This window comes from Fopius arisanus, unplaced genomic scaffold, assembly GCF_000806365.1.
Source record: "Fopius arisanus strain USDA-PBARC FA_bdor unplaced genomic scaffold, ASM80636v1 scaffold00083, whole genome shotgun sequence".
Lineage (NCBI taxonomy): Eukaryota > Metazoa > Arthropoda > Insecta > Hymenoptera > Braconidae > Fopius > Fopius arisanus.
The window spans coordinates 206866-233782 of NW_011887822.1; the positions used below are offsets into that span (position 1 = coordinate 206866).

The 26917-nt window shown below is 37.3% G+C and overlaps 5 protein-coding genes across 6 annotated transcripts in view; 4 read left to right on the forward strand and 1 right to left on the reverse strand.

Moving 5' to 3' along the window:
* LOC105270293 (uncharacterized) overlaps positions 1 to 2629 on the reverse strand; it is a 6418-nt gene extending 3789 nt beyond the window's left edge. Inside the window, exons 1-2 of the mRNA XM_011311134.1 lie at positions 2128 to 2629; positions 102 to 1752 (exon numbers count right to left, since the gene is read on the reverse strand). Of these exons, the coding sequence (XP_011309436.1) occupies positions 102 to 1752; positions 2128 to 2337 (1861 nt within the window). The 5' untranslated portion in view covers positions 2338 to 2629. The remainder of the gene's footprint in view (positions 1 to 101; positions 1753 to 2127) is intronic.
* A 726-nt stretch (positions 2630 to 3355) lies between these two features.
* On the forward strand, positions 3356 to 6123 carry LOC105270294 (dihydrolipoyllysine-residue succinyltransferase component of 2-oxoglutarate dehydrogenase complex, mitochondrial). Its single transcript, XM_011311135.1, has 7 exons — positions 3356 to 3556; positions 3940 to 3964; positions 4035 to 4083; positions 4152 to 4222; positions 4293 to 4420; positions 4485 to 5435; positions 5525 to 6123. The coding sequence occupies exons 1-7, from the start codon at positions 3476 to 3478 to the stop codon at positions 5657 to 5659; spliced, it is 1440 nt and encodes a 479-aa protein (XP_011309437.1). The 5' UTR covers positions 3356 to 3475; the 3' UTR covers positions 5660 to 6123.
* A 304-nt stretch (positions 6124 to 6427) lies between these two features.
* l(3)07882 (Nucleolar protein 14 homolog l(3)07882) lies at positions 6428 to 9506 on the forward strand. The gene is made up of 2 exons (XM_011311137.1): positions 6428 to 6678; positions 6784 to 9506. Exon 2 carries the CDS (start codon positions 6793 to 6795, stop codon positions 9463 to 9465), a length of 2673 nt encoding a protein of 890 aa, XP_011309439.1. The 5' UTR covers positions 6428 to 6678; positions 6784 to 6792; the 3' UTR covers positions 9466 to 9506.
* Positions 9507 to 9674: 168 nt separating this feature from the next.
* LOC105270296 (E3 ubiquitin-protein ligase MARCH5) lies at positions 9675 to 11989 on the forward strand. Its single transcript, XM_011311138.1, has 2 exons — positions 9675 to 9871; positions 10138 to 11989. The coding sequence occupies exon 2, from the start codon at positions 10214 to 10216 to the stop codon at positions 11537 to 11539; it is 1326 nt and encodes a 441-aa protein (XP_011309440.1). The 5' UTR covers positions 9675 to 9871; positions 10138 to 10213; the 3' UTR covers positions 11540 to 11989.
* A 2180-nt stretch (positions 11990 to 14169) lies between these two features.
* LOC105270297 (discontinuous actin hexagon) lies at positions 14170 to 19032 on the forward strand. Of its 2 annotated transcripts, XM_011311140.1 has the most exons (11): positions 14181 to 14254; positions 14317 to 14488; positions 14577 to 14684; positions 15178 to 15385; positions 15446 to 15689; positions 16099 to 16210; positions 16451 to 16617; positions 16850 to 16965; positions 17233 to 17455; positions 17981 to 18302; positions 18517 to 19032. In XM_011311140.1, exons 2-11 carry the CDS (start codon positions 14479 to 14481, stop codon positions 18894 to 18896), a joined length of 1890 nt encoding a protein of 629 aa, XP_011309442.1. In that variant the 5' UTR covers positions 14181 to 14254; positions 14317 to 14478; the 3' UTR covers positions 18897 to 19032. The 2 variants fall into 2 exon arrangements, with proteins under 2 accessions (XP_011309441.1, XP_011309442.1); XM_011311139.1 differs by having other exon boundaries at positions 14170 to 14488.
* The last annotated feature ends 7885 nt before the right edge of the window (positions 19033 to 26917 follow it).

Below are 26917 nucleotides of genomic sequence, written 5' to 3' on the forward strand. Positions count from 1 at the left end.
TGCTTCGTCACACGTCACTGTAGTTTCCTCAAAATTCTCCCAGGGCTTAGACCACACCTTGATCAAGCAATTTCTAGAAGGACTACTCCGCAACAACTGACAATTCTGTAATTCTGCTGTTCTCTTTGGACAATTGCTCTCACCAATTTCAACTTTGATCTTGTAAAGAGATCCAGCTACTGTCTGTCTTGTTGCCTCAATAACCTGAATGATCATTGGCTCATTATCCCCCTCCATCTCAGCAGAATACTTCCTCAATCCGTTGCCTACGTACCTTTGCACCTCCGGATCATCAACAGAAATAACTTGGGGACCCCCCAAGAGCTGTCTCTTCCTTCTACTCTCAATTTCATAACACTGTGACTGCAGAACCTTGGCAGTCTCTAGAGTGCTCTTATCATCCGTTTGAATCTGCAATTTGCACATATTCATGGGTTCCCCCTCAGGATCATGAATGCAGTCCTTAATATTTTTATGATCCTCACGACAATTGCTCCCTGGAGCCACCAAGAGTGTTATCTGATACAAAAATCCCTCAGAGCTGATTCTCTTGTAATCCACGACATCTGCAATCACTCTTTTCTTATCATCATTGTCCATTTCATCAAGAATACTCAACGCCTTCTGCGACAACTTCAGTATCAAACTCTTGTCGTAATTATTATCAATCTCTCTCTTCGTCCTTGTAATTTCCACTGAGATCTGATCCTTCACCCTTTCAGGACGAATCATCTCCTCGACGACCTCAGGCCCGTGTGAATGCTCAGTGGTGGGCCTAATATCGATATCAAATCCCTCGAGAAAGTCATCGAATTCCCTGAATTTATCCGCGAATTTTGGTATTACCTCTGGCCTCTCTGTCTCAACGAAAATTCTCTTGAAAGGAACTTCGGTCACCACAGGTGGGGACGAATCTTCAGCAGCTGTGACAACTGATGACTCAACTGGACTCTGATACGTACTCAATTGACCCTCAAGTGCCACCTGATCATAAATCTCCGACTGTGACTCATAATCATTACAATTCTCCGTAATCAAGGACTCGCTCGTTAACGTGGGATCCACTTGTCCAGTCAATCCATTCGCTTTATCCGAATCGGTACAATTATTGAATACTATTTGTCTGCTGTTATGCTGCCAGGGGTTCTCATCGATTCTCACTTGACAGAGTCTGATAGGAACATTCGTCTGGAGAGAACACTTCGACCTTTGAATTACCGTTGTCCTGAGACAATTCGTCTCTCCCACCTCCATCAGCAGTTCATAACGAACGACATTAGAACCAGGAGGGACTGCCCTAGTGACCCTCACGATGCTGACGATCCTGTGCTTGAAATCACTCCGACCTGAATCGTCCAGAGATGTCGCCGCGAGTTCTCCGAATATTTCGAGACCTGGAAGCGTTGGATTCAGCTCGTAGGGACATCCTGGACAGTAGTGAGATGCCCTAACAGCTATGAATGGACGATCGTTGTGATCTGAGACCTCCTGAACTTCGTGATCAAGGTTTACACTGTCGTTAATCTGTCTATCAAGACTCTCGATAAGCTGATCATCTGGAATATCCTGGGAGCTGCGCTGGTCAGATTGTGGATACAAGAAAACGCATTGTTTCGATTCATTCTCAATTTCTATAACACCTGATTCGTGTTGCTTTATTTCAATTGCACATGCCTCTCGAGGACACGATGTCTCCGGGCAATTTGTCTCCAAATTCAAGGTGAGACGATAAATCACGTACGGGGGAGTTTTCTGAAATTCCAATTATTCTGATTTTCAAATGTGCATTATAATGAAGAAATTGATGATTCCCCAAACATTCCATAAGCATCTGCCTTGAACATCCAATGAAATCTCTCAAGTTAATTTTTCCGTTCAATAAATGATGCAACATAGCAAAAATATTATGTTTTCATCTAATTTTGTATTGCAAATCCCACAAAATGCTGGTACGAAGCAAAACCATTCACGATAATTTGAGTTATCACTCTAGTGGGTGAACTGGTGACTCTGGATATCTTATCAATATTCATGCTTTCAATGTTTTTTTTTCACCTAATGAACTAGAAGATGATGACCCCAAAAGATCTTAAATAAAGTGAAATTATTCAGGAATTTAATAATTACCAGTTTCTGCGCACTTAAAAGATTTCCACCTTTGTAAGTGTTCCCGGTCGGAGATTTTTCGTTGAGAGAGTCTAATGCACTTTGAATCACCAGATCTGATACACTTTGAAGGGAAATTTTAACAGGGGTTGCCAAGGGTGAAGTTAGCAATCCAACAGCAAATAATATCGAGAGATTGGCCATTGGAAGGCGTCGCGTCGTACCAGCCATCTTTCGATGTCTCGGTAACAAACATGAATTTGTATTAACACACCGCGCGAGAGACAAGACGCGTATATATGCATTGAGCCCCTAGGACATGGTAGGGAGCCAATCGCAGAATCAGACGCTCTGAGGGTTGGATCTTTTACCCCCACGACGCTTAACCTCAGGGTTTTTCCTTAGCCGGTGACGTAGGGCCTGACGTTAAAAAGGAAGGGGAGGCAGATCGTTCCTTGGAACGGCAATGAGGGAAAAAAAAGTATTTTTCTGTGTTATAGCTTCAAGGCGGGACAAAACTAATTAGGGTGGATTTTAAAATGGTTTGAAAAGGTCCCACTTTGGAAGGGTCTTATTTATGGTAGTCAAATCGTCTACGGAGTAAGAATTTTTATGACAGGGTTTACATCGGGCAGAAAGAAAAAGGTAAAGGAAAATGCAAGCATTTCGAAGAACGTGCAAATGATCAGAGAAAGACTCTTATGGTGGGCTTTTTAAAACGGAAAAATATTTCGAAGAGGGAGAATTGAGTTTGCAATGCGTAGTGCCCACCTTTGTCCCAGAGTCCAGGTATTTAAGGGCACTAGCTTTAAAAAATAGAAACTATTAAAATGACTCTCCGAAAGGTAATTATTTCCAGGAAAACAATTAAATGTCTTCATTCGTAATTATCTCCTTTTCCAAAGGAGGAAAGAATTTGAGAAATAAAATTGTTCAACGGTCCCATCATTGAAAATCAGTTAAAATAATCGACAGAAATCATTTCATGTCTCGTATTTCAGATGCAAAGATTTAATGATAAAATGACTGGATATTCCACTGCAGTGACATAACCGTCATTAAAAATTTTGCAATTTCCTCTGGAATTCCATGAATTGAGTAATTGGAGTTTCGCAATTTTCAAAATACCCAATAACAAAATTAACTTCCGCGGAAAAAATTAAAAGGCCTGAAGATGTCGCCACCTCCTGGACGTAGTTATCCATCTGCTGTGAGAATGAGGTACTCATTAGTACGATATATTCGTGATCCTCATTGACGCTTCCCTCCACCACCTCCGTCTCGGTAGTGATCTCTGTCATCACGAGGGTCCAGACACGACTCCAACTATCAAAAGTATTTCCATCATCATAAATTCATCGACCCCAGGATGGCTGCGATAATGCTGTCCAACTGTAATCGATTACTCCCCCGTGCTCTGACACGTCTGACATCATCCTCTCGCATTAAGGTGAGTCTCGTTTTCCTCATTTTATGATTTTATCACTGCCATTTCCCTCCTTTAGTTTCCAATTATTATCTACCTCCTATCACCGGGGGATTCTCTGATAACCCGTGCTGCAATGATTTTTCGGTATTTTTGGGAGTACGATATCATCTCATGTTGATCTTATGTTACGAATTGCCTAGCCAAAATACAAGTCCTCAGATTACATAATCTCGGCGGCTCCCTCGAAGATTTCCTCCCTGTCACCATTACCGGCATTACCTAATGTCATTCAGCATTTTAAATTTTTATGCACGTCTGATTGTTCCGAAATCCTCGAGTATTTTCAGGGCGTGACGCTGTTGCAGTATCTGTCACATTAATCCTTTCTCATTATTCTGTTGCAGGTTGCAAGGTCGATCCACCATGAGGGTAATTGCGGTATTCCCAAATCCTCCAGTTGATTTCATAGAAGGAGTTTTGACAATTGATTTTTTTGCAGGACGAGTGCTGAGGAGAATCAGATGCTCTGGGACTCGATTGGATAATTTGTGAGTGATTCTCTCTAGTTTATTAATTTTCTACTATTGTGTATAAACTTATGTTTTTATCATTAAAGGCATAATGAATTCAACGGGAGTTACTGCTGGAATACTCAGATGAGACGAATTCGATCGACCCAGGGATTATGTAGGTTACGGGGATTATTATTGCTCGTTAAATATTTTTAGAAGATACTGAACATTATTTAATTTCCCAGGGGCCCTGCAGGACGTCGTCGTACCTCCCTTCGCTGAGAGTGTGAGTGAGGGAGATGTTAGGTGGGAGAAAAAGGTCGGAGACCAAGTAAAGGAGGACGATGTACTCTGTGAGATCGAAACCGACAAGGTGAGAGATATCATTCACGAATATTAAGAGGAACTATTAAAACGAAAAAAATATAATTCTGCAGACCTCCGTGCCAGTGCCTTCACCGGGTGCTGGTGTAATAAAAGAGTTATTCGTGGAGGACGGAACAACGGTAAAAGCAGGCCAGAAGCTCTGCAGCATCGACCTAGGAGCAACGGGTGGAGCTGCCCCGTCAGCTAAAGCCGAGGCACCAAAAGCAGCTCCTCCACCACCACCACCAGCAGCTGCTGCAGCACCTCCATCACCACCGCCAACCCCTGCAGCAGCTGCTCCACCACCACCACCACCACCTCCACCTGCATCAGCACCACCTCCACCCCAACGACCAACCGCCTCGATGCCAGTAGCTGCCATAAAACACGCCCAATCCCTGGAGGGAGCAAAAGTCCAGCTGCCCCCAGCCGATTACACTCGCGAAATCATTGGAACACGAACTGAACAACGAGTCAAGATGAATCGCATGAGATTGCGCATTGCTGAACGCCTCAAGGACGCCCAGAACACCAATGCAATGCTCACGACATTCAACGAGATAGACATGAGTAAAATCATTGAATTCAGAAAAGAGAATCAGGAGAATTTCACCAAGAAATATGGACTTAAGCTGGGATTCATGAGTCCCTTCTTGGCAGCCAGTGCTTATGCCCTCAAGGATCAGCCAGTGGTCAATGCTGTTATCGATGGAGGCGATATTGTTTATCGTGATTACGTGGATATCAGTGTGGCTGTTGCGACACCCAAGGGACTGGTTGTCCCAGTACTCAGAAGCATTGAGAATAAAAATTTTGCTGAGATTGAAATAGCACTGGCTGCCATTGGGGATAAAGCCAGAAAGGGCAAGATATCTGTGGAAGATATGGACGGTGGAACCTTCACAATTAGCAATGGTGGAGTTTTTGGATCACTCATGGGCACACCAATTATCAATCCACCCCAAAGTGCTATCCTGGGAATGCATGGAGTCTTCGACAGACCCATTGCCGTCAAGGGACAGGTAAAATATCTTTCCAATTGAATCCCTAATTTTTTCCTAACTTATATGAATCTGAGATTTTAATTAAACGTGTAAAAATTTTTTTACAGGTTGTCATACGTCCGATGATGTATGTCGCCCTGACCTACGATCACCGGCTGATCGATGGTCGTGAAGCTGTCATGTTCCTTCGTAAAATTAAGGATGCCGTTGAGGATCCTAGAATTATTCTTGCTGGTCTCTAAATCACTTCACTAAGTTAACGCTTTTCAGGGACTCTGGCAAGTTCATTTATCGCTTAATCGACATACATCGCAATCATCCACTACTCCATTATTTATCACACAAGTCTGGATAAATGTACAGTACGTTATTTATAATTAATGAGAAAAAAGAAAAACTTTATAACAGAAAATTTGTGACGGATGCAGTGGGCGAAGTCCATCAACAGTTGTAACCTGATCAATCATTAAATGTGTTCTTGAATTTTATCATTACGACGGATAAGAATTTTTTCTTTTTTTGTCATTTGCGAAAGAAAAAATGCTCAAATGACTGCGATGTACATGCGATTAGAGCACAGATTGTTGTATATAATATATAAGTGTGAGACCATACAAATCTTCATTTTCACGAAAACATCGAGACCATCGAGTTGATAAAAAGTACTCAAGACATCACGATCTCAGGAATGAGAAGAAAAAGAAAAGTGGAAAATTTAGAAGAAATAATTCAACTATTGTTTTTAGTATTTGTTCGATTTATCGCGTTATTTATACCACTCTAGTTCAATCTCACAATCGCCAGTGAGATGTTCAGAGGAAATGATTTGATTACAATTGATCGGAATCAATTGAAACTGCGATAAACTTTAGATAATGATAATATTGTTTCAATCGAATTGAAAGTGAAAGTTGAATAAATTATTAAAAAAAAGTATAAGATAGATATCTCTATGGATTTATTTTTGTCCCCAGATTAGAGTAAAAATTGAGTTGGTCTTCAAATCGATCTCCTAACCTGACCATAATATACGCGTACTTCGCCGTCATGAACGTTTACATGAGAACGCATCCTTCGCTCATCGCCCATGACACTTTTCCATGCTTTATACTAAACGATACAACATAACCTTTCACTGTGCATACACGTGTGTCTAAGGTCATTTGTAAATTCTTTCCCATTTTCTTTCTCAACGGAATAAACAGCTCTATTTTATCACATAAAAAATCTAAATGAGTGGTAATACTCTCCAGAATTAAAAGTAAGTAATTCCAAATCTTGTCTATCTATTTTCAGAAGTTTGTGGGGATTTAAAAAATTCAAAACTTCGTCTAATTGAAAAATAAATGAATTAAATAATTTTCAGATCTTCAAAATGGTTAAAACGAAAAATAAAAAGAAGAATCTGTCAGAGAGTTCAGTCCAGAAGAAAAAATTAGAGGGCAAAAAGCCGATAAATCCCTTCGAAGTTCATATAAACAAGGATAAGCAAAAAGTTCTGGGTCGTAAGAGTAAGGCAGACCGAGGATTACCCGGTGTAGCTCGAACAAAAGCCATTAAAAAACGTAAGCACACACTTCTCCAAGAGTTTACCCAACGAGATAAGGACAATGTATTCATGGATAAAAGAATTGGTGAAAGAAATGCCTCGATGTCGCAGGAAGAGAAGGCAATAGCAAGATACGCCGCTGAGCAGATAAAGGCTCACAAGAAAAAAAATATTTACAGTCTAAATGATGAAGAGGTATTGACACACAGAGGACAAACCCTGGAGGAAATTGAGAAATTCGAGGACCCAAAGAGTGACGAGGAGTTCAGCGATGATGAAAATGGAAAAGGAAATTTAGATAAGAAATTCGTGACTGATGCTCATTTCGGTGGGGGAATTCTCTCAAAACCAGACAGTTCTCTCTCACGAAAGGACTTGATAGAACAATTGATCATTGAATCGAAGAGGAGAAAAGCTGAGAAGCAAAAAATTCGAGAGCAAACGATTAATTTGACCGAGAAACTCGATACTGAGTGGAAGGATCTGCTGCCTCTGATGACAGCGTCGAATAAATCTATCGAGGAGTCAACAGAAAGGCCAAAGGCTGACGATTATGACATTGCTGTGAGAGAATTGAAATTTGAGAGCAGGGGAATTCCATCTGACAGGCTCAAGCCTGAAGAGGAGATAATGAAGGAGGAGAAGGAGAAGCTCGAAGCCCTCGAGGAGGACAGATTGATGAGGATGAAGGGATTCTTGGAGGAGAGCGATGGAAGGAGTAAACACAAGTCTGCTGATGATCTTGATGATGGTTTCAGGGTCGAGAATATTGAGGAGGATGATACTCTAGCTTATGGAGAAGATGGGACCGTTAGGAATGGGAAGAAAATCGAGAAATCGACAGAAGAGGAAAAAGATGAAGAAGACGATGAAGAGGGCAATGAAGAAAATGAAGACGAACAAGAAGAAGGAGAAGAAGACGAAGACGTCGAAGAACAAGAAGAAATTCAAGGCGAAGAAATCAAAGGGTTGAAAGAAAGCGAAGAATCTGATGATTCTGGAGAAGATGATAATTTATCTGATTTAAAAGAGTCCGAATCCTCAAGCGAAGACGAAGATTCTCCAGAAGCCGAAAAGGGCCCCACTAAACACCCAAGTCCTGCTCCAGAGCCATTTGCAGACTCCGAAAGACTTCAGAAAATTCAAGAGGACCTCCAGAAGCGAAAAACAATAATGGAAAAGGCTCGTCAGGAGCTTCCTTATACCTACAAGGCTCCAGAGTCCCTCAATGAGCTCAAAACACTCCTAAAACCCCAGACACCAGACTACCAGTCCATTATTCTAGAGAGAATAGTAAAATGCAATCATTGGAGCCTGGGCCAAGGAAATCGTGAAAAACTCAGTAAAGTATTCGAGTTCCTCCTCGAATATATGATGGAGTGTGCACATATCAGTGAAACTAGCAGTCCCGATGACATCGTCAAGTGCTTTGAAATATTCGACAGAATTTCCCCTCATTTATTCGACCTGGCGCAGGCCAATGCCTTCACCACAGCCACATCTGTTCAGAATCTACTGAGAGAACGTCATGAGAAATTCGAAAAAAATCAGAAGATATTCCCTGCCTTGGATACACTGATTTTATTTAAAATCGTTTCCCTCTTATTTCCCACTTCGGATTTTCGACATCCCGTTGTCACCCCAACGATAGTCTTCATGTCCCAGATATTATTGAGATGCAAAGTCAAATCAAAATTGCATATTTCCAAGGGACTGTTTATTTCTACGTTGATGCTGGAGTATACTGTGTTGAGCAAGAGATTTTCACCAGCTGTTATCAATTTTCTCCGAGGAATTATCTACCTGGGGACTGTTAAACCTCCTATTTTAATTTTGAAGATTGTTCCACCCTTTAAAAAAACTGGAGAGCTCGCAAATCTCCTGGTCCTCCAGGATGACCAAACGAACCTCAAGCTGAATCATCTCGGTGCTCACATGAGAGCTGGTGATCTAGTTGAAGGAAGAATTGACGATGATTATCGAATTCGAGTATTTTTGACTGCTATGAATTTGACAGATGAATTTTCGAAGCAATTGGGAGAGCTAGAGGCTGTCTACTCAATTTTCGAACCGATCGTGAAATTGTTGAATATAAATTCGTACGAAAAATACCCAGAAAATATTCGCAAACACGTGGAGAAGATCTCCAGTGATCTCCTGGCATTGGAGGATAAGCAACTGGAGCATCTGGTGAAGGCGCAGAAGAAGCCTAAGGCTTTGAGGCTTTACGAACCGAGGATAGAGAAGGTATACGATGGGAAAAAGCATAGGCCAATGTCCAAGGAGAAAGCAGAGAAGGAAAAACTTATTCACAAACTCAAGAAAGAAATGAAGGGAGCAATCAGGGAGGTCAGGAGGGATGCTGCATTCCTGGCTAAAGTGCAGATTAAAAATCAAATCAAGAGTGATATCGAGAGAAAACGAAAAGTCAGGGAAATAATGAATGAGGGGGCCTGTCAACAAGCCGAGTTAAACGAATTCAAAAGGAAAAAAAAATAAATCATTAATTTTTGTATTTGTGAATAAATAAAAATATTTATAACCCCAATTTAGTTGTTTTAGAATTTTTTTTATGATTGGATAAAATCATCTGTTGATTCTACATCGCTCGAGATTCGAAAAAGGGCACCTTCGGGCGACGATGGCGCCATAAATTCCACCTCACCACTACCAACATAATCCTACACAAAAATAAATGTACACCGCAGTACCCCTTCCAAAGTGAGAGGATGGACCTTGGTTCGTTCAAATCATTGTCATCACAATCTATCAATGAAATTCATTGCGCCTAGCCACTGAAAGCTCTCCCAACGGTATAATAAATTCATTAAAAGAACATTGTGCTGTGCAGTGTTAACGAGACCTTAAAAAAATCCATGAAAATCCACGGATGCAACCTCCAAAGGTAACATTGACCACTATCTGTATTTTTTTTTTGTACCAGCATTACATTGTTACCACTCAGAGGTTTAATGCACATTCCAGTTGCGATTAAAATTCAATCCCAACTGATAGTTTGCGAAGATCCTGCACATATGGAAAGTCTGATGCAATTACACTCGACTAACTCCAAAATAACCTCGTACGAGAATTAATATCACAATTGTTGTGCTAATTAACATCACCTGCAATCTTTGTCCTATCTAATTTGCAGTATCCTGACATTTCCAGATGAACGAGTGATAACGAATGATACGGACAGCCACCGAATGATAAAGACCGATAACTCAAATAAAATCGGAGTAAAATGTCAAAGGAGAGTCCCATCCACCAGGATAATCCGACTCAGGATTTACCCCTAGACTCCTCATCAAATCCACCAATTAATTGTCTTCCAAATTTTCCAAGACTCGACATCACCACCTTCCCTACCCTAGACTCATCAAATGACTCACGATCATCTTCCTCGAGAATTCCCGCATACGCCAGCAGATCAGTGAGATTCCACCCCCCACCGATAGATCTATCAAATCAACTGGACATGACTGACAGGGAGTACATCGTGGTGGATCCATCAAACCAGGCCAATGCCCTCAGAAGAAACTACAGCGATTCCTTTGAGGTATCTGATACCCAGGCAGCCGCGATATCCTCCGAGGAGGAGTTGACCTGCAATTCCACCTCAAATATCGACCAGGAATTATCAATCGATGTGACTGATGGAGCATCAACACCGAATCACACGTCTGCCAGTGCCTCAACACTGAGTTCAGACGACGATAAAAGATACTGTTGGGTTTGCTTCGCCACTGATGAGGACGATGCAACAGCCTCGTGGGTAAAGCCCTGCCACTGTCGAGGTACAACAAAATGGGTGCACCAGGGGTGCATCCAGCGATGGGTCGACGAGAAACAGAAGGGAAGAGCTCGGGCGTACGTCGCCTGTCCCCAATGCAACACAGAGTACATAATTGTTTATCCCAATATGGGACCCCTGGTTGTCATTCTGGATACGATAGATGGAGTTATATTTCGTGTATGCCCATTCATAGCAGCTAGCATCGTCGTAGGCTCAATTTACTGGACAGCCGTGACGTATGGAGCTGTCACAGTGATGCAAGTTGTTGGACACAAGGATGGATTAACCATGATGGAACAAGCCGATCCCCTAGTGCTATTGGTTGGTTTACCAACAATTCCAATTATGCTTGTACTTGGAAAAATGCTCAGGTGGGAGGATCAGGCACTCAGTTTACTGAGAAGACATGCCTGCAAAGTACCTGTTCTCAGGCATTTTTTACCTAGCACTTATGCCAGTGACGACAGAATGCAATCGAACGATGTACCACCGATGTCAGACCCTGTGTCTGCAACTAGAGTTCTATGTGGAGCTCTGTTGCTACCAACAATTGCCAGCATTTGTGGGAGAATATTTTTTGAGAGTATCAATTCGAATTTTCAACGCACTTTACTTGGGGGAATTGCCTTCATCACGATCAAGGGGGCGTTTAAAATTTATCACAAACAGCAACAGTATGTGAGACAGTGCCAGAGACGAATTATGGATTACACTGAGAGCAATGTCGCAATGTACAGAAGACAACAGAATTCAGAGAACAGTCAGACTAGCTAAATTATGAGAGCGCGGATATAATTTTTTTAAATCATTTTGAAATTGAGTGTTGGGGGGTCTAGATCAGTTGTAACGACTCGGATTATTTATTATTAACGATTGGACAGTTGATGTAGAGGGCAATTATCGGTACGGGAATTTTTATTCTTTGTTCTAGAGACAATTTATCTGTTTATCATATTATAATCGTTTCGTACAACTCGGATGACGACGGAATGGATAAAGGGGGACTCGATTTGCGATTTTATTATCGTTATTATAGGCCTCCGCATTGTAAGGACATTGAGTAGTCTATTCATATCCCGCGGGAGGTAAATAGAAATTGCTCCTTCCATTTCCAAGGAATGGAGAATTTGTTAATGCGCGGGATTTTATTGCTAACTGAATTCGTGATGATGAATTTTATTTTATGATAAAAATGTAGATAATGGAAATAAATTTCAGCTTGGTTCGAAGCATTTATAAAATATTGATGTGTATGATTGTTGCAGTACTTTTAATTTGTTTCCCAACCCCAATTTCTGTTCGATCAATCATTGATTTGAAAATTATTCGCTTCGAAGATGATGTTGAAACAACGGAATGGAGATTACCGAGAATAAATAATACTAATAAATGAGTTTTAACGACTCACCGGTGATGACAGGAACTGCTACAGCTGAAGAAGTTGTCACAGGAACCTCAGGACTCGATCTCTGCTCCCGAAGATCCCTCGACGTCGTCCTCTGCCATGATTTCTGTCCTCACAATGCACTTTCACACACTTTCACACACTTTCACACACTTTACACTTTACACTCATTAGCAAAGTGGTAGGATAAGACAAATCGAATTTTGTTATCGTTAAATATCAATTAAATTCGATGTTAAATCCGATTTACCTTCACCACTTCGCAACAGTATTTCAAAATCAAATTCACCGTTTTGCCCCACTAAAACACTCGCGACAAATACACTGATCACCATCTTCCGGGTTCGTAGAGGTGTCGACAATAACGAAAAAATTTAACATCAGATATAGGTAAAGACACAAAATCAGTCAATCGTTCCTTGTCCATTCCTCCTTTTCGCGCACTTTAGTCACCTTTTAATGTTAAAAAAAGTCATCACGAATGTCAAAAAAGTCATCACGAATGTCAAAAAATCAAAAAAGTTCACTAAATTGTTTATAAAAAGGTCCAATGTCAAGAAATTCACAACAGTCGCCATCTTGTGTCGTGAAAATATTAACAATTTCTCCAAAGCACTCATTTCGGCGGGAACACGTTAATATCCATTGATTACGTGTAATCAACCATAATTCAGGTTTATTTTTCCATAAAATTGTTGCTGTCCATCGCCAATGATCAATTATCAGGTTTTTAATAATTATTGTAATGATTTTACCGGTATTGTACTCGAAAACACGAAGAGAGATCGGCAGAGAAAATCTTACAGCATCAGCCCGGCGGCCATTTTGGGTACGTGCGCGGAGAAGTGACGCTGGAGACTGTGAGTTTTTGGCCAAATGCATTGTTATTGCTCTAGCACTGCCAATTCGTCACCATTCGCTCCAATTAATGTTTCAAATCGTTCTCTTCCGTTGTTGTTAAGTAATTACGACTATTTTGATAATAATTTCAATGATTTTACCCTCGATTTACTCGAAAATCCGCAGAGGGAACAACAAACGCAACACTCGCTGCTTTGGCCTACCGCCATCTTTGATTTCTTTGTCCCTCTCCTACACCTATTCGAGGCGCGGTAGCCTTGAAATACCCCAAGTAAACATGAAATTCTCTGAATCGGTGGTTTCTTATTATTCTCGACTTATGAAGAATATTTTGTAGTTTTGTAATGTAGAAAATTGGAGACTGAAATTAGGGAGAATAAATAAATTTACGTCAATTATTGCCCAACGCAAAAACGAAAATAAAATAAAAAAATGATAAAATTAATTATCATTTTTTATTTTATTTTTTATTTTTATTTAATTATCATCAATTAACGGAATAGCAGTTATTCAATTAGAGTGGTTCTTAATTACAATTAATTAAGTACAAGTGCGTATTTTCACTGGTGAAAACCTCAATGAAAAATCTACCAGTTTCCCTGAACAATTATCAATACTTAAATTCTCTGAAGCTTTAATATTTAAAGACAAGATTAATTTTAAAATTTTAAAGACAAGATTAATAATTAAAAGGGCAGTCTAAAAGCCTCACACCTCAGGATAATGTTGTAAAAAACTAATAGTTTAATTGCTAATGCTGATTTCATAATTTATTTCCGTATTCCGGAAGCTGTGATTCCCCTGAATGAGTACAATTTTTTTACCCACAAATAATTGGATAAATAGTTTGAAATAGTCATAATGAGAATAACTTTGAAGAAATTTGAATTCGACTCATTTTGAAATTGTAAACATTTTTATAAATAAAAATAACCCAAGAATTTCAATTTCACTAAAGAAAGGATTTTCTAAAAATTCAAATTTGTGGAGTTATTTAAAGAGAAAACGACAGGAATTTTTCATATTATTCGAGAATTTTGAAATTGTACGTTGAAAATAATTGCGTTGTGTCCGTTGGAACTTCATGTTGAAAAAAAAACAACAGGTAATGTCCCATGAATTTTGACTACAGTCCGTGACACCTGGAGTACCTGTTGTTGTCTCTGTTGTAACAACAGAGGTTACGCCTGCCACAAAAAGAAATGATTAAAAGTGTAAAAAGAGTCGGTGCACATCGCGTTGAACTTCAAAGTGATGGGGAGTTATTATTTATTTAATTTTATAGGTAATAGAGTGCGGAATTCTGAGGGGTTCTAATTATTTAACCCCGTAGAAAGTGAAATCCGTGACTTAACCCTGAAAATTCCTCGGTAAATGAGAGTGATGGAAGAGCGTCCAAGTCAATGAACGTTGAATTGTTCTCAGGAAGTCATTACGTGTCATCAGAATGTTCCAAGGTATTTATTCAAATTTTTCAGACATTTTATTTTCCGATAAATTTGATTTTTTTCGGAGAGAATTAATTGTTTTTTTTTGAATTTGCAGAGGATTTTTTGCGGGATGTGGCCCGGGCTATCGAGGGTTGCAATACAATTCGGTATCCTACGTATAGAACTGCTGCCAAGGTGCAGATACTGCATAGGGAATTAAATAGTACGTTGATTAATAATTAATTAACTTTTTCCTGGAGTGTTTGAGTGAACACAGAAATTGCGCCGCATAATTTGCGAATATCTTCGAAATTAATGGGTTTAGAGAGAAATGTTATGAAAACTTTTTGTAGGCTATGAACTTCTCTACAAAAAAGTCTTATAACATTTTTTGCTAAACTCTATCACTCCAAAGTTATTTAAACAAATATAAAATGATGCAGAATTGAAAATGCTCGAATGACAGAAAAATTTGTCGGGTTTCATTCGCGAATACCTCCAAAACTAGAAGGCATGTGGAAAAATGTCATAAGAACTTTTTATAACACGTGAAATTCTCTACAAAAAAGTCCTTCAACATAATCCTCAAAATTGCTTCCCTGAGAAGATATTTCTAAATACATAAAACCTGCTGAAATGAAAAAATCTTAATTTGATGGACTACGAGTTAAAAATTGATTTCCGTCGTCGGAATAACTTGAATTTCCATTTTGCAGTGCAATATGTAGAGTTAAAAATAGTAATGGGTGTCTTCGAGCGTCATCGGCTATCAGTAACTGAGAACTCAGTGCCACTGGACGAGACAGAGATAGAGGACGTCATATCAGACATATATTTCGCCTCCCACAAGGAGTGCGAGGTGGATTTCGATGTCAATCAGGCAACCAAGCTAGCTGTCAACAGTGTATTGAGGATATTCGATCAGTAAGTCATAATAATCACAATATCTATTACAAATTACTAATTTTTTCAATTCTGCTTTAGTGATCGCAAAGGAAAAGTCTCAGTATTCCCAGTAAAAGTGTTTCTAACTCTTTTATGCTGCGGCAAGCTCCAGGAGAAATACGAGTATCTGTATCAGCTGTTGGCAGACCACAACGCATGTTTATCCAAGGCTGCACTGCATATGTTATTAACAAATGTCTGTAAAATAACCGAAATGCTAGGAGAAAGTGTGGCTTATGGGAGTCATCAGGTGCAGTCGAGCATTGACAGCTGCTTCATTGAGGTGAATAATCATTTTAATCAATTATTAATAACTCATTGATCGTGCAATTAATTCAGGAGTCATCAGTCGTTAAAACTCTTGTTCAATCAATTCTGGTAATTCCTCGTTAATCACGATTATCCCCTTAACGAGGCATGACAGGATAAAACGTGAAGAGATCATTGTTGTATGGATAATTTAACGAGCTTCAAAAGGCTTCCTGTGCAAAATTCTCTTAAACCTCTGTCCTCCCAAGATAAAGGAGAATTAATCTACACAAATCCCTTTGACTTATCTCGTTTTAGGTTGCCCTCGAGGTAAATCGTCGCTTTCCTCTCTGAATAAATTACCCACCCTCTCATTCCTCGGTACATCCGATGTATTAATAATCCCCACCTGACGTTCAAATAATGAAATCCCTGTTTTACAGTCTCAGGGATGCCTGGGAGTAAGTGAGACTGAATTTGGAATCTGGTTGATGCAGGATCCCCCTCTCCTGTCCTGGATTTCAACGTTTAATCGGTTGAAGGTGTCGGAAAATAGTGAGTTCATTAAATTTTACCAGATCTTAATGATTCTGCTCCTCTAATCCCAAAATCAATCGATCCCACGACCAATTTCATTCCAAACATTCAATTTCATAAATTAACATAAAAGTTTAGTGGGATTTAAATATTAAATTAAAACGTATTCTTTATTCAAAAAATGAGGCGAAATCGTGGAATGAATTATACTAGGATTGATCTCATGTTTTGTGATATTAATTTTGTTTTTACTCACAGCCGTCCATAATATTAAGTGCTCAACGTGTAAAATAACGCCAATCCATGGGCCGAGGTTCTCTTGCCTGAGATGCGCTCGTTATCATCAATGCCAGACGTGCTTTTTCCTTGGAAAAGTATCGAGCAAACATAAATTGAAACATCCTGTGAGAGAATATTGCACGAAGGTACGGGAAAATTATGGCAATTATTGAAATTAAGAATATCCATTGCATTAAAAGTTTCTAACTCTTTTCTTCAAGAATTTCTCGTGCACTTCTCTGCTAAAATAGAATAAAGACAAATTAATAATCAAATTAAGTAATTAAATTATCAATTTTTGTGTGCAACTTAAATTGAAGCTATAAAATTCAGTTTTAAATATAAAAAAATCAGGCAATGAAGTTATGATCTTTTCAGACGTCCAGTAAAGAACTCACGAAGTTGATAGTCGAGCTGATAAGAAATAAATTACGTCTCTGTCCGACTCAGGGCTCATCTCCTCTAGCAGAAGCTCAATCCCCAGAGTCTCCAACGTGAGTAAAAAAATAGATCACTCAAAAATATTCATCAATTATAAAACTTGATCTTTCCCAGAGGAAATTTAAATAAGCAATTGGTGGATTAAAATTGTTCTCGAGATAACGGTACAACTTCTTCAGTCTTCACTTCTCAGTTGAATAAACATAATTTTTTAATGAATACCCACAAGTACAAGTTGAGTCTATGTTATTGATAAATCGTTGGGAATAGCTGATTGACTGTTTCATCTCGATGAATCATCCACAATGTTCTATTCGTAGGAGTGAGGCACGAGGGCTTGACACGATATCAGTTAGGAGTACTGTCAGACGACGAGTTTTGAGTGATCCCCAAAAAGAGTTGCAGAGTATTATTAATCACCTGGAGGAGGAGAATAGACAATTGCAGGTGGAATTAATGGAGATATGTGGAGGTCGGGCTGAACGACTCCAGCAGCACCGACGCACCGTAGAATCACAATTGCAGCGGCTAAAAATACTCAAAGTACGTATGAAATTCATTATAGTGAGTAATTACTCGATGTTAAGTCGCAAGAGGAAACACGTGCCAATAATTCGTTGTGGTTTTACTGCGAGGAGAAGCTTCTGAATCGAGTGGAAAATATAATCAGACATTTTTGGAGATTACAACGTTGTTTATGAATCCGTAATTAGCTGATTAATTCGCTAATTAAAAGAGTTTTATTTCAATTCCCAAAAATGTATTTTAGAATTCACTCAGAAAAATGGGGAATACATTTGGGAATAAAATGTTTGTTTAATAATTAAAGGTAAATTCATTTAAGAAAATGATAGCATTATATTATGATGGCAATTTGTAATTTTGTAATTTAAATTCCCATGAGGATTTGTCTTCCTTCTCAATCTATTTATAAAGTTATTAGAAAAAAACTCGTCCAGTTGTGACGTGGGACAGCTTTATCCAATGCGCAAGGCTATAAAATAATGAATGAACGATAAAAAAACTAGTTGTAATTACGCCATGATAACAGTACAATTCTATTTGTAGAAGTATTTATTCAACGGCCAAGGAATTACATCGACGCAGGTGATTAATCGCGTACAGAGTACACCGATGCTGCAACCGATTTCCTCAAGATATCCAGCATTAACTCTTCCAGAGTTCGAGCTCAGTCCCATTACTCGACAGTTGAATAATGATAAACATCAACATCAAGTGATTAATAATGGCAATGAGTGCCAGGAAAATACTTACAGAGTTTCGGAGATCAATCAGAATGATGAGAGTGAATCACAGGAGATTTCGAATACCTACAGCAATACTCGGGTCTCTGAACCCTCCAGAATCGAGTTGAGCACGTGGATTGGAGGTAATTATTAAGATAATTATTCTACGTAATTATAGACTATCAACGTTATCTAGATTGGATTGTTTTCCTCTGATTGTTGGATTTTTTTAATTCACGATTATAGTACATTTTTTTCTAATTGAAATCGAAAAAAAACCGAGAAATTCTATTATTTATTTATAAAATGGTTGAATAATACCTGAATAAATTGAAATATGAATTTAAATGATTACAGGTTATCGAACAACGATCGATCAGACACCGAGTGGTTTTTCCCAGTGGCTGAGCCCTGATAATCCTTCAATGATGAAACACAAATACTCGAAGACGATTGACACAGATTCATCACTGGGTCTTCCAAGAGATACTCCATCGTCCCTGCAACGTCCTGACAAGCACTCCCAGCACAGCAGTCTCCAGAATATCCAGGGAGACCTCAATGACATTTTAAATCGCCTCCAGCACATGGTAGCGAACGATTGCCTCCTGGAAGAGTCATTCAGTGCCAATGACAACTGCGAGCTCAAACGTGCTGCTACGGAAATGGAAGATTTATTAACTGGTTTGATAGAAGGCATGGAATCCAGGAAGGATAAGCTCGCAACGATCGTTTAATTATTTAATACATTATCACGCAATCACTCGACACTTGTGCATTTATTAGAATTAATTACACTTTTTTTTATGAATGAAATACTTTTATACAACGAATTATGAGTGGAGATTAATGATAATAAAAAGAGGAAATTAATGGAGGATTTTTCCTTTTTCGATTGTCGATGGATTTTTTCCTGGGGGTCAGGAGATTTATAAAACTGAATTCATTTGAATTCATTTTCATTCATTGACTTCATGATTTATCTAAAATTCATTCATTTCCGGGGATTTTCTGGGGACTTCTTGCATATTTCTCGTAATCCTTTCATTTTTTTTAAATTTAATAGGAATTAATGGTTCTGTGAAATAATAAAACGATTCAGTGAGATTGATTGAAATGTGTAATCACGCAACTACTTGACACTTCGGCATTTATTAGAATTAATTATAAAGGAAGATTGATGAGACTGAGAGAAAATTGCAGAAAGTTTTTCTGATTGTCATCTCTTTTCCATCGGAGAAATCGACAGTTGAATCACTTCTATTTAATCGGTTTGATTCAATTATTTCAATTTTATTCCGTTGCTCAACCGGAAAATTCACAGCTTTCCCTTACACATGGGATTTACCTCTCGGCACACTTCAGGACTTGTATATATTTACTTGCGTAGATCTGATGACTCAATCTGAATATGAATCAATCGGAAAAACGAGTCTAGGGTAAATAAACTCTGCACTAAATTCAATTCCTCGAGTCTTTCTCTCGAATATTTAAAGAGTGAAGAGCTTTTGCTAAAATTTGAATAAACGTTTACCAGAATTTCAGGATTAATAAAAGAGTCATTGTTTAATTAACTATCTGAATTGAAAATCATTGGTTGGGAGTCTTACAGTTCGGCGGTCTCTTTAAAATGAATTCAAGATCAGTATTTTTATTTTCAATTTAGAAACTTAGAGTTCTGACAAATTTTTGCAGTAATTTTGGTACTTCAAAGAATTTTGGGGAAGGGGAATCGGTCGAAGGGGAAGTATTTTGTTTATATGCCTTTTGTTGTTATAAAATTATAAACGAGTGATTTTTTTATTACGAGATCCTCTGAAGTTTTATCGAAACGAAAATCACGAATGTTTACAACAAATTCGTAGAAATTTCAAAAAATTTAAAATATTATGTTTCACAATAAGAGTAAATGGATTGAAAATACCGGGAGCTCGTCGTCATCGACATCTGATGAAACAGCATCAATAATTACTCGAAGATTGTAATGATTTTCGCGGAATCGTTGCTGACCTGCCCCTCGGGTTTCAGATGAGAGGAAAAAAAATCGTTCCACATTCCATTAGCATTCCTGGGAAGTCCCGGGGTATCTCGCACGAATAAGATCACTCGCCACCTCCTTTCCACCGAAAAAAATGCCCAAATACGCTGCAACCAATGACAAAATGATTAATAATAACTCCATGGGATTTTTAGCTCAGATCTTCCTTAATATCTTTAATCATTTTTACTTTCGTGACGTCAAACGATCTTTCCTCGTCGCTATTTTCTCGGGTCGTGACGACAAATTGTTTAGATGAGTGATCCCTTCCCTAGGAAAATTCATCTTTTCTTCTAGGGAAAAAAAAACAAACAATTGGCGCATATTATTATGTCTGCGATGAGTCTTATGTCAGCACGTGCTCTCGTTATCAGATCAGTTAGAAAAAAAAACATGTGGGGATTCGTAATAGGGAATTACTGCTTTTATGGAAATATTGCGCAATTTTCCCGCGTCGCGGAAGGAAAGGAAATTGATTCGCGAGACTAATCGATTCGGAATTTTAGATGTGATGAAAGCAAAAGTTGTTGATTTCGTGGATTTCTTTCCGGAATTTTTTTTAGAGGTAATTATGAATTGATTGAATTTTCGGGCAATTAGAAGAGATTATTGTTTTTTTGAGAATTATTTTCTGGATTTATGAATTTCTCTTCTGAAAGTAATCATTTTTGGGGAATTTATTCAGTTGTGAGTATTTTTATTTTGGAATTAATTTTTCTGAAGTTCGGGGGAATTATTTATTGTCACGTTTGTTTTTTGGATGGAATTCTCTGAAAAATTGTTGGTATTCATTAATCTTCAGCGGAAGATGTAAATTATGCTAGTGAGTCATATGTAATTGCATATTGAGAATTACTCATGTGATTGCAATTTTTTTCTGCTAATCACAGATCGAGATAATATTTCTGGGTCTGATGGTATCATTCAATTTCATATTGCGATTTCTCCAGAATAAAAGAAAATCCAATTTTCTAATTAAATTACAATGTCTGATATTGAAATAAACATTCGGTGATTATAATTCAATTTAAATAGAGGCGCGAGTATTATGCGCGCGCAAGTCGTGCGCTCTTGTCAGTGAGAAAAAAGCGTCGAAAAACACCGGGGACTCCCCTGATTGTGACCTGCATCGCGGTGAAATTTTTAATTGAGAAGCCGGGGATTTCCCCAATTGTAACCCAAATGGCGGTAAAATTCAAAAAATGATATAAAACTAAAACAGATAAAGAACAATAATAACAAAAATTTATCGTCCGACATAAAAAAACCGTTCTTTGCACAATTATCATTTCCATTCAATATTTTCTATAAAATTATTTTTATTAAATTATTATTTTAATTTCTGTACTTCTTCTTTTATTATTCAAATAAATCTAGATTGCACTCAATCTTTTTGTCGTTCGATTGATGAAGTGCTAATTATCATTAAAAGGTGTTATATTGATGGCGGAAACAACTCGCAACCTGTACAGTACATTCGACTTCTGTATCGATTTGAATTAATTAACGTCATTACGTCACCTATGGAAGATAGCGGTTATTTATACTCATAATTCCGTCAATAAAAGCGATAATCCACGATGAATACTGGAAAAAAATATAAACATTGACAAAAAATACAAACAATAACCATCCCAGTAATTCTGAAATAATTTATTCGGATCGATTTTCAATTAACAATTAACTCTTCAAATTGGGAGTTTTTTAAAATTACAATTAATGCAGATATTTTTGTCTCGAATCGATTTTTTTTTCGAGTTTTATTTGCAAATAATTTATTATTATTTATTCAATGTCAGAAAAAAATATTGAATGATTGATAATGCAGAATTATTGATGGAGTTATTAATTTCGTTCGTCTTATGTTGGAGTAATGAATTTATTGAAGAGTTGGAGATCATTTTGTAATTGATAATCAATGAGGATGTGCAATTTCGGGTAATTATTGATCGCTGATGGTGCAATTACTGATAATCAAGGAATTATTCTTGATAGGGACATTGTAATTGTGACGAAGGATAGTTTGTGGGATCAGAATTATCTTGCCACTGTGGCATCATAATTGAATGAGGTTTTGATGGTTTTCCTCAAGTCTGGAGAATCTTACGTTATTTTCAGAGAAGGCAATAAATGTTAGGATTTCTTTATTAATTTTCCTTTTGTCATTTTATATCGAAATGCAAATCGATCCTGTATTTTTAAATAATCTGGAAATTTTATTAAATTCATCATTGCTCAGGGTTAAACTCCAAGATTTCAGGGAATAACTTTAAAAAACGTTTACAGCATGAGAGAAATATTTATCTAATTATAGCAATTTTCAGGTAATGAGAATACTTTTAATTAAAAAAATGGAGTTATCGTCATTGTGAATCTACATTAGTTTTTTGGGAATGAAGGATTTTGTGATTGATAAATTTGAGGTCGTCTTTGGAAAATTATTATTTTATACGATTTTTATTGAAATTTTCCAAAATTTCACTTGTTCATTGGAAGAAAATTGTTTAATAGAGTAAACAAATCGAGCAGAAGAAAATATGAAATGTAGAGAATTGTTTAATTTTCTTCATGAATTGAATCATCTTGGGATTTAAATTATACACGCAACGATTTTTAGAGTTTTTATAAACCGTTCGGTTGAAATTGAAAGGTCTCATGTCACTTTCAATGAAATTCCCGATTACTTTCACTATCCACCAGAAACTTCGAAAATTATTAAAAGCTGTTTTCGAATTTCGCGTTCAAATCCACTTAAACAAAAAATTATTATCAAATGTGCGATAACATATGGATAATTTGTGATAAGTCAGCCATCCGCAGATTTTCTCGAGAAGTCTTAATTAACCAATTGGAATGCCAGGCGAGAGTGCGGAGGACTTGTAAATTTTTAATTTTTATATGCATTAAAAATTCATCTTCATGGAATATGAAATATTTATGATTGAAAGAAAAATCGAAATGTATTTGCATTTTTCATCTAATATTCACGAACCAGATGTGAATAATAATGTGCGCGGTAGAAATATAATAATTATACAATTTTTCTATTCATGATAAATTATTAGAGTTTTTAGAGAAAAAGAAAATTTCGTATGACTATCTTTTTAAATTATTGGAATTCTCTCGAATCTCTCGATAATTCCTCCATTTTTTAATTTTCATAAAAAATAGAATCGTCTCTCATTCCCCTAAAAATATCTTTTAGATTCGTCACTAAATTTCATTTCTTCCAACTTCGAATCCTCGAGAAAGGAGAAACGCAAAGAAATGCTGAAATTCAAAATCTCGAGCGATTTTTCCAATTTTTTCGAAATTTCGACTTTTTTGGTCTACACAGCAGTTTCAATCAATTTAATTCCCAAGTAATTGACAAAATATATTTAAAAATTGATTATTATTATTCAATCAACAATTCTTTAACAAAATAAATTTTCTGAAATTTTAATTTAATTCACACTTGAATTATTCAAATCTATTTTAATTTCCGAGACGTTAAAAAATCGAATTATTATTCTGTAATTACAATGAAAATTTCTCTCACAATGAAATAAGAAAAACAATTCCACGAAATTTAACAAAAGAATTTGTTATTAATTTTTAATTAATTCACACAGTAATTATTCAAACGCATCATAATTTCAACTAAAAAAATTGTGTTCCTATTATTTAATAAAAAGTCGATGTATTATCATCACATTTAAAAGGTCGATCTCCCATGAACCCTTTGAAGACTGTCTTCACTTTGAAAATAGCAAAAAAGAAAAAGAAAAAAAAAACGAATGGCCAAAAACAACTGACAATGTCCCAGTGACACATCACCGAGTCTGTGTGGTCCGAATGCTCTTGATCCGGTGGTCTCAGGGATTAAGATCTACGTCAACGTTTCCCAAGAAGTTCCCCCACGAAAATCCTCACCATCAAAATTTATCCTCGCGAATTCATCCTGACCACACAATCCCCACCCAAACAATGCCGAATCCCTCGCGTCATATGACGTAAAAATCGTTCAACTTCCTCCTTCCGAAGTAAGACAGGAAACTTCCTACAAGGATAAACAAGTTCGATGCGTCCAAGACACGTACAATAAATAATGACAACCCACTGATATTAGCATCCCAACAATTACAATGAATTTATCAACTTTTCCTGTCCTAATTTCTGACGCCGATCTCATCTCCCTCCAGACCAAGAGGAAGAAATGCGTGATAAATGTAAAAAAAAGAGAAGACTTCATGCAGCAGGGATGAATAATGAAGCTCGACTCGTCTGGAGGATTCAAACCAGGAGGAAATGAAGTACATTGACGTCAAGAGAAACGGCAATGACGTTTGTTCTGAAAGGAATAAACTGACATAACACCATGTTTCAGTAGCGGGATTTGCTGAGATTGTTGCATTCCTCTGTGTTAAAATTGCCTGAAGAAGGGGGACACTGGAGGGATTGGTCACCCACGTGTTGGCAAGGTGGATATAGAGGATAAAAAACAATGAGGGAGACAACTGTCATTCAGTGATTCGCATAATCTCGCTGGAAGAAGAGCTCTCTAGAGTCATTACCTGATCATAAACAAGAACTCCATCGACACTTTCATCAAATAGTCAATAGTAAACACAAAAAATGGCGTCTGGTAAAGGATTCTCACTTAGAATCCTGATGATTGTTGTGGTGGTCATGTGTATTAGAGCTGTTGTCACCAGGAGCATCCACAAGTCAAGGCATCATCACAATCATGACAGACTGAAGACATCACACAGTCATCAAAGGATGAGGCACTCAGGTGATGGTCATCTGGGTGAGTCTAGGCTGGTGGACATGGAGCAGAGACTTCTGGAATTTGGTGATGAGGAATTTGAGGGCCATCCTGTTGTCAAAAGGCAGAATGACATTGAAGAGTTCAGCTCTGAAGTCCAGGACCTGCAGAACTGCGCGGTCTGCTCTTACACTGTCACTCTGGTTCCTCAATCTGATGTTTATGAGGTACCTGAGAATCTCGTCAATGTCACCTGCAATGAGGACAGTGTTGGTAAATCCTGCTCGGAGACTGGACTTGATTTCGTCTGCATGCAGACTTTTACTCACGTGAAGTTTCCAGTGAAAGGAAAACCTCAGGAGTTCAAGAAGAAAAGAATTGATACTGGATGTGTCTGTGCTCTCAGGGAAATTCCTTCTCTAATACCCAAACATGCTGAGGAGATCAAGTTCTGAGGGGATAGCTTCTGTCGGACTGCGAGGAAGGACTGATCACTGCCACCACCGATTTATCATTGGGCATTTATTTGGATTTGAAAAATCTTGTTTTTGTGATTATTGTGATTTACCACTTGCTTTGTTGCTCATTTTAATTATTTATTTATGGAGATGCTTGAGTTACGTCGGACTGTTGTGATGGAGGAGCTTTCGGTGTGGATTATGCGATTTTTGGGAATTTATTGATTGGATTTTGCTAAATGAGTTGGGGAGGGAGATAGATCCAGTGGAGAGGTGAAATGGTTCTAGTTTTTTAAAGATATCTCGGAATCTAAAGGAGACTATCAATTCTTGATTGAACCTTTTTTGTAGAGCAAAATAAGAGCTACAAAAAAGGTTCTATATCAATTTTATTATCTCTCATAGATTTGGAGATTTTCGTGGAAAACTACTACGGGAAATTAGGGCTTTTGAAGAAATTTCGTGGGTTTTGAATTAATTTATAAAAGAGAATCTGGAGAATTTGATTGTTATTGTCAGATTGATGTTTTCCAAAAAGTTTGTCGGGGAATTGACTGATTGATGTTGTTTTACCACTCCATTGTGAGTCAGTCGTTGGAATTTTAATTGATTTTGAATTCGCGCTTTGGAATGAGAATATTGTAATTTTATAGTTGACTACTCTGCAGAGAAAGTTTCATTGATTATTGTTTTTTATTTACCATTCATCATTATTTATTTCATAATTCATGAATATTTATTTGTGTCATCTATTCATCTCTGATTGTCCAGAACTTAATTTATTTATCGATAGAAAAATTTTATAAGGCTTTAGTTGAAATGTGAAATGATCTCAAAAAAGTAATAAAATTCTTGTAATAAAATTTGAGTTGATTTTTATTTTTATTGAGATTACAATTATTTGTCACTTTAACAGGTTTAATAAATTAAAGTTTTTTATACCAAGATCACTTTGGAATTCGTAAAATCAAGTGAAATAAATCTTGGAAACATAATTTATGTCCTCTAGCATCAATTTGTTTAAAAACTTCAACAAAAATTTCCAATTTTTTTCTGAATAAAAACGAAAACGCATGATGTGAATACAATAATTCAGAAAATCACCAGAAAAATAAACAAAGATAATTAATTTAAATTGAACTATTGCAATAACAATAACCACTTTATGTTTAAAAACAGTAATTGTGGATGGAAAAAGCAGTATAAATTCAATCGAGTAAAAGATAAATTTTCCTTTCAAGAATTTCAGTTGATCGAATGAAACTTACCATCCAAGTTGTGAATGAGTTTCTATAATATCGACTTTGCGTTGATAATATCGATTTGACTAATTGTTGAATACTAAAAGTTTAAATAATCTATGATATCCCCTAATATATAAAGCCCTAATTACTCTAATCCACCGCAGATATCAGTGAATTTTCAATTAATTGAATAAAAAAATGATAATACAAGCGAATGAAAAATTAAATTGTTCTAAATAATATAGACTTTCGATACTTCTAAAAACAT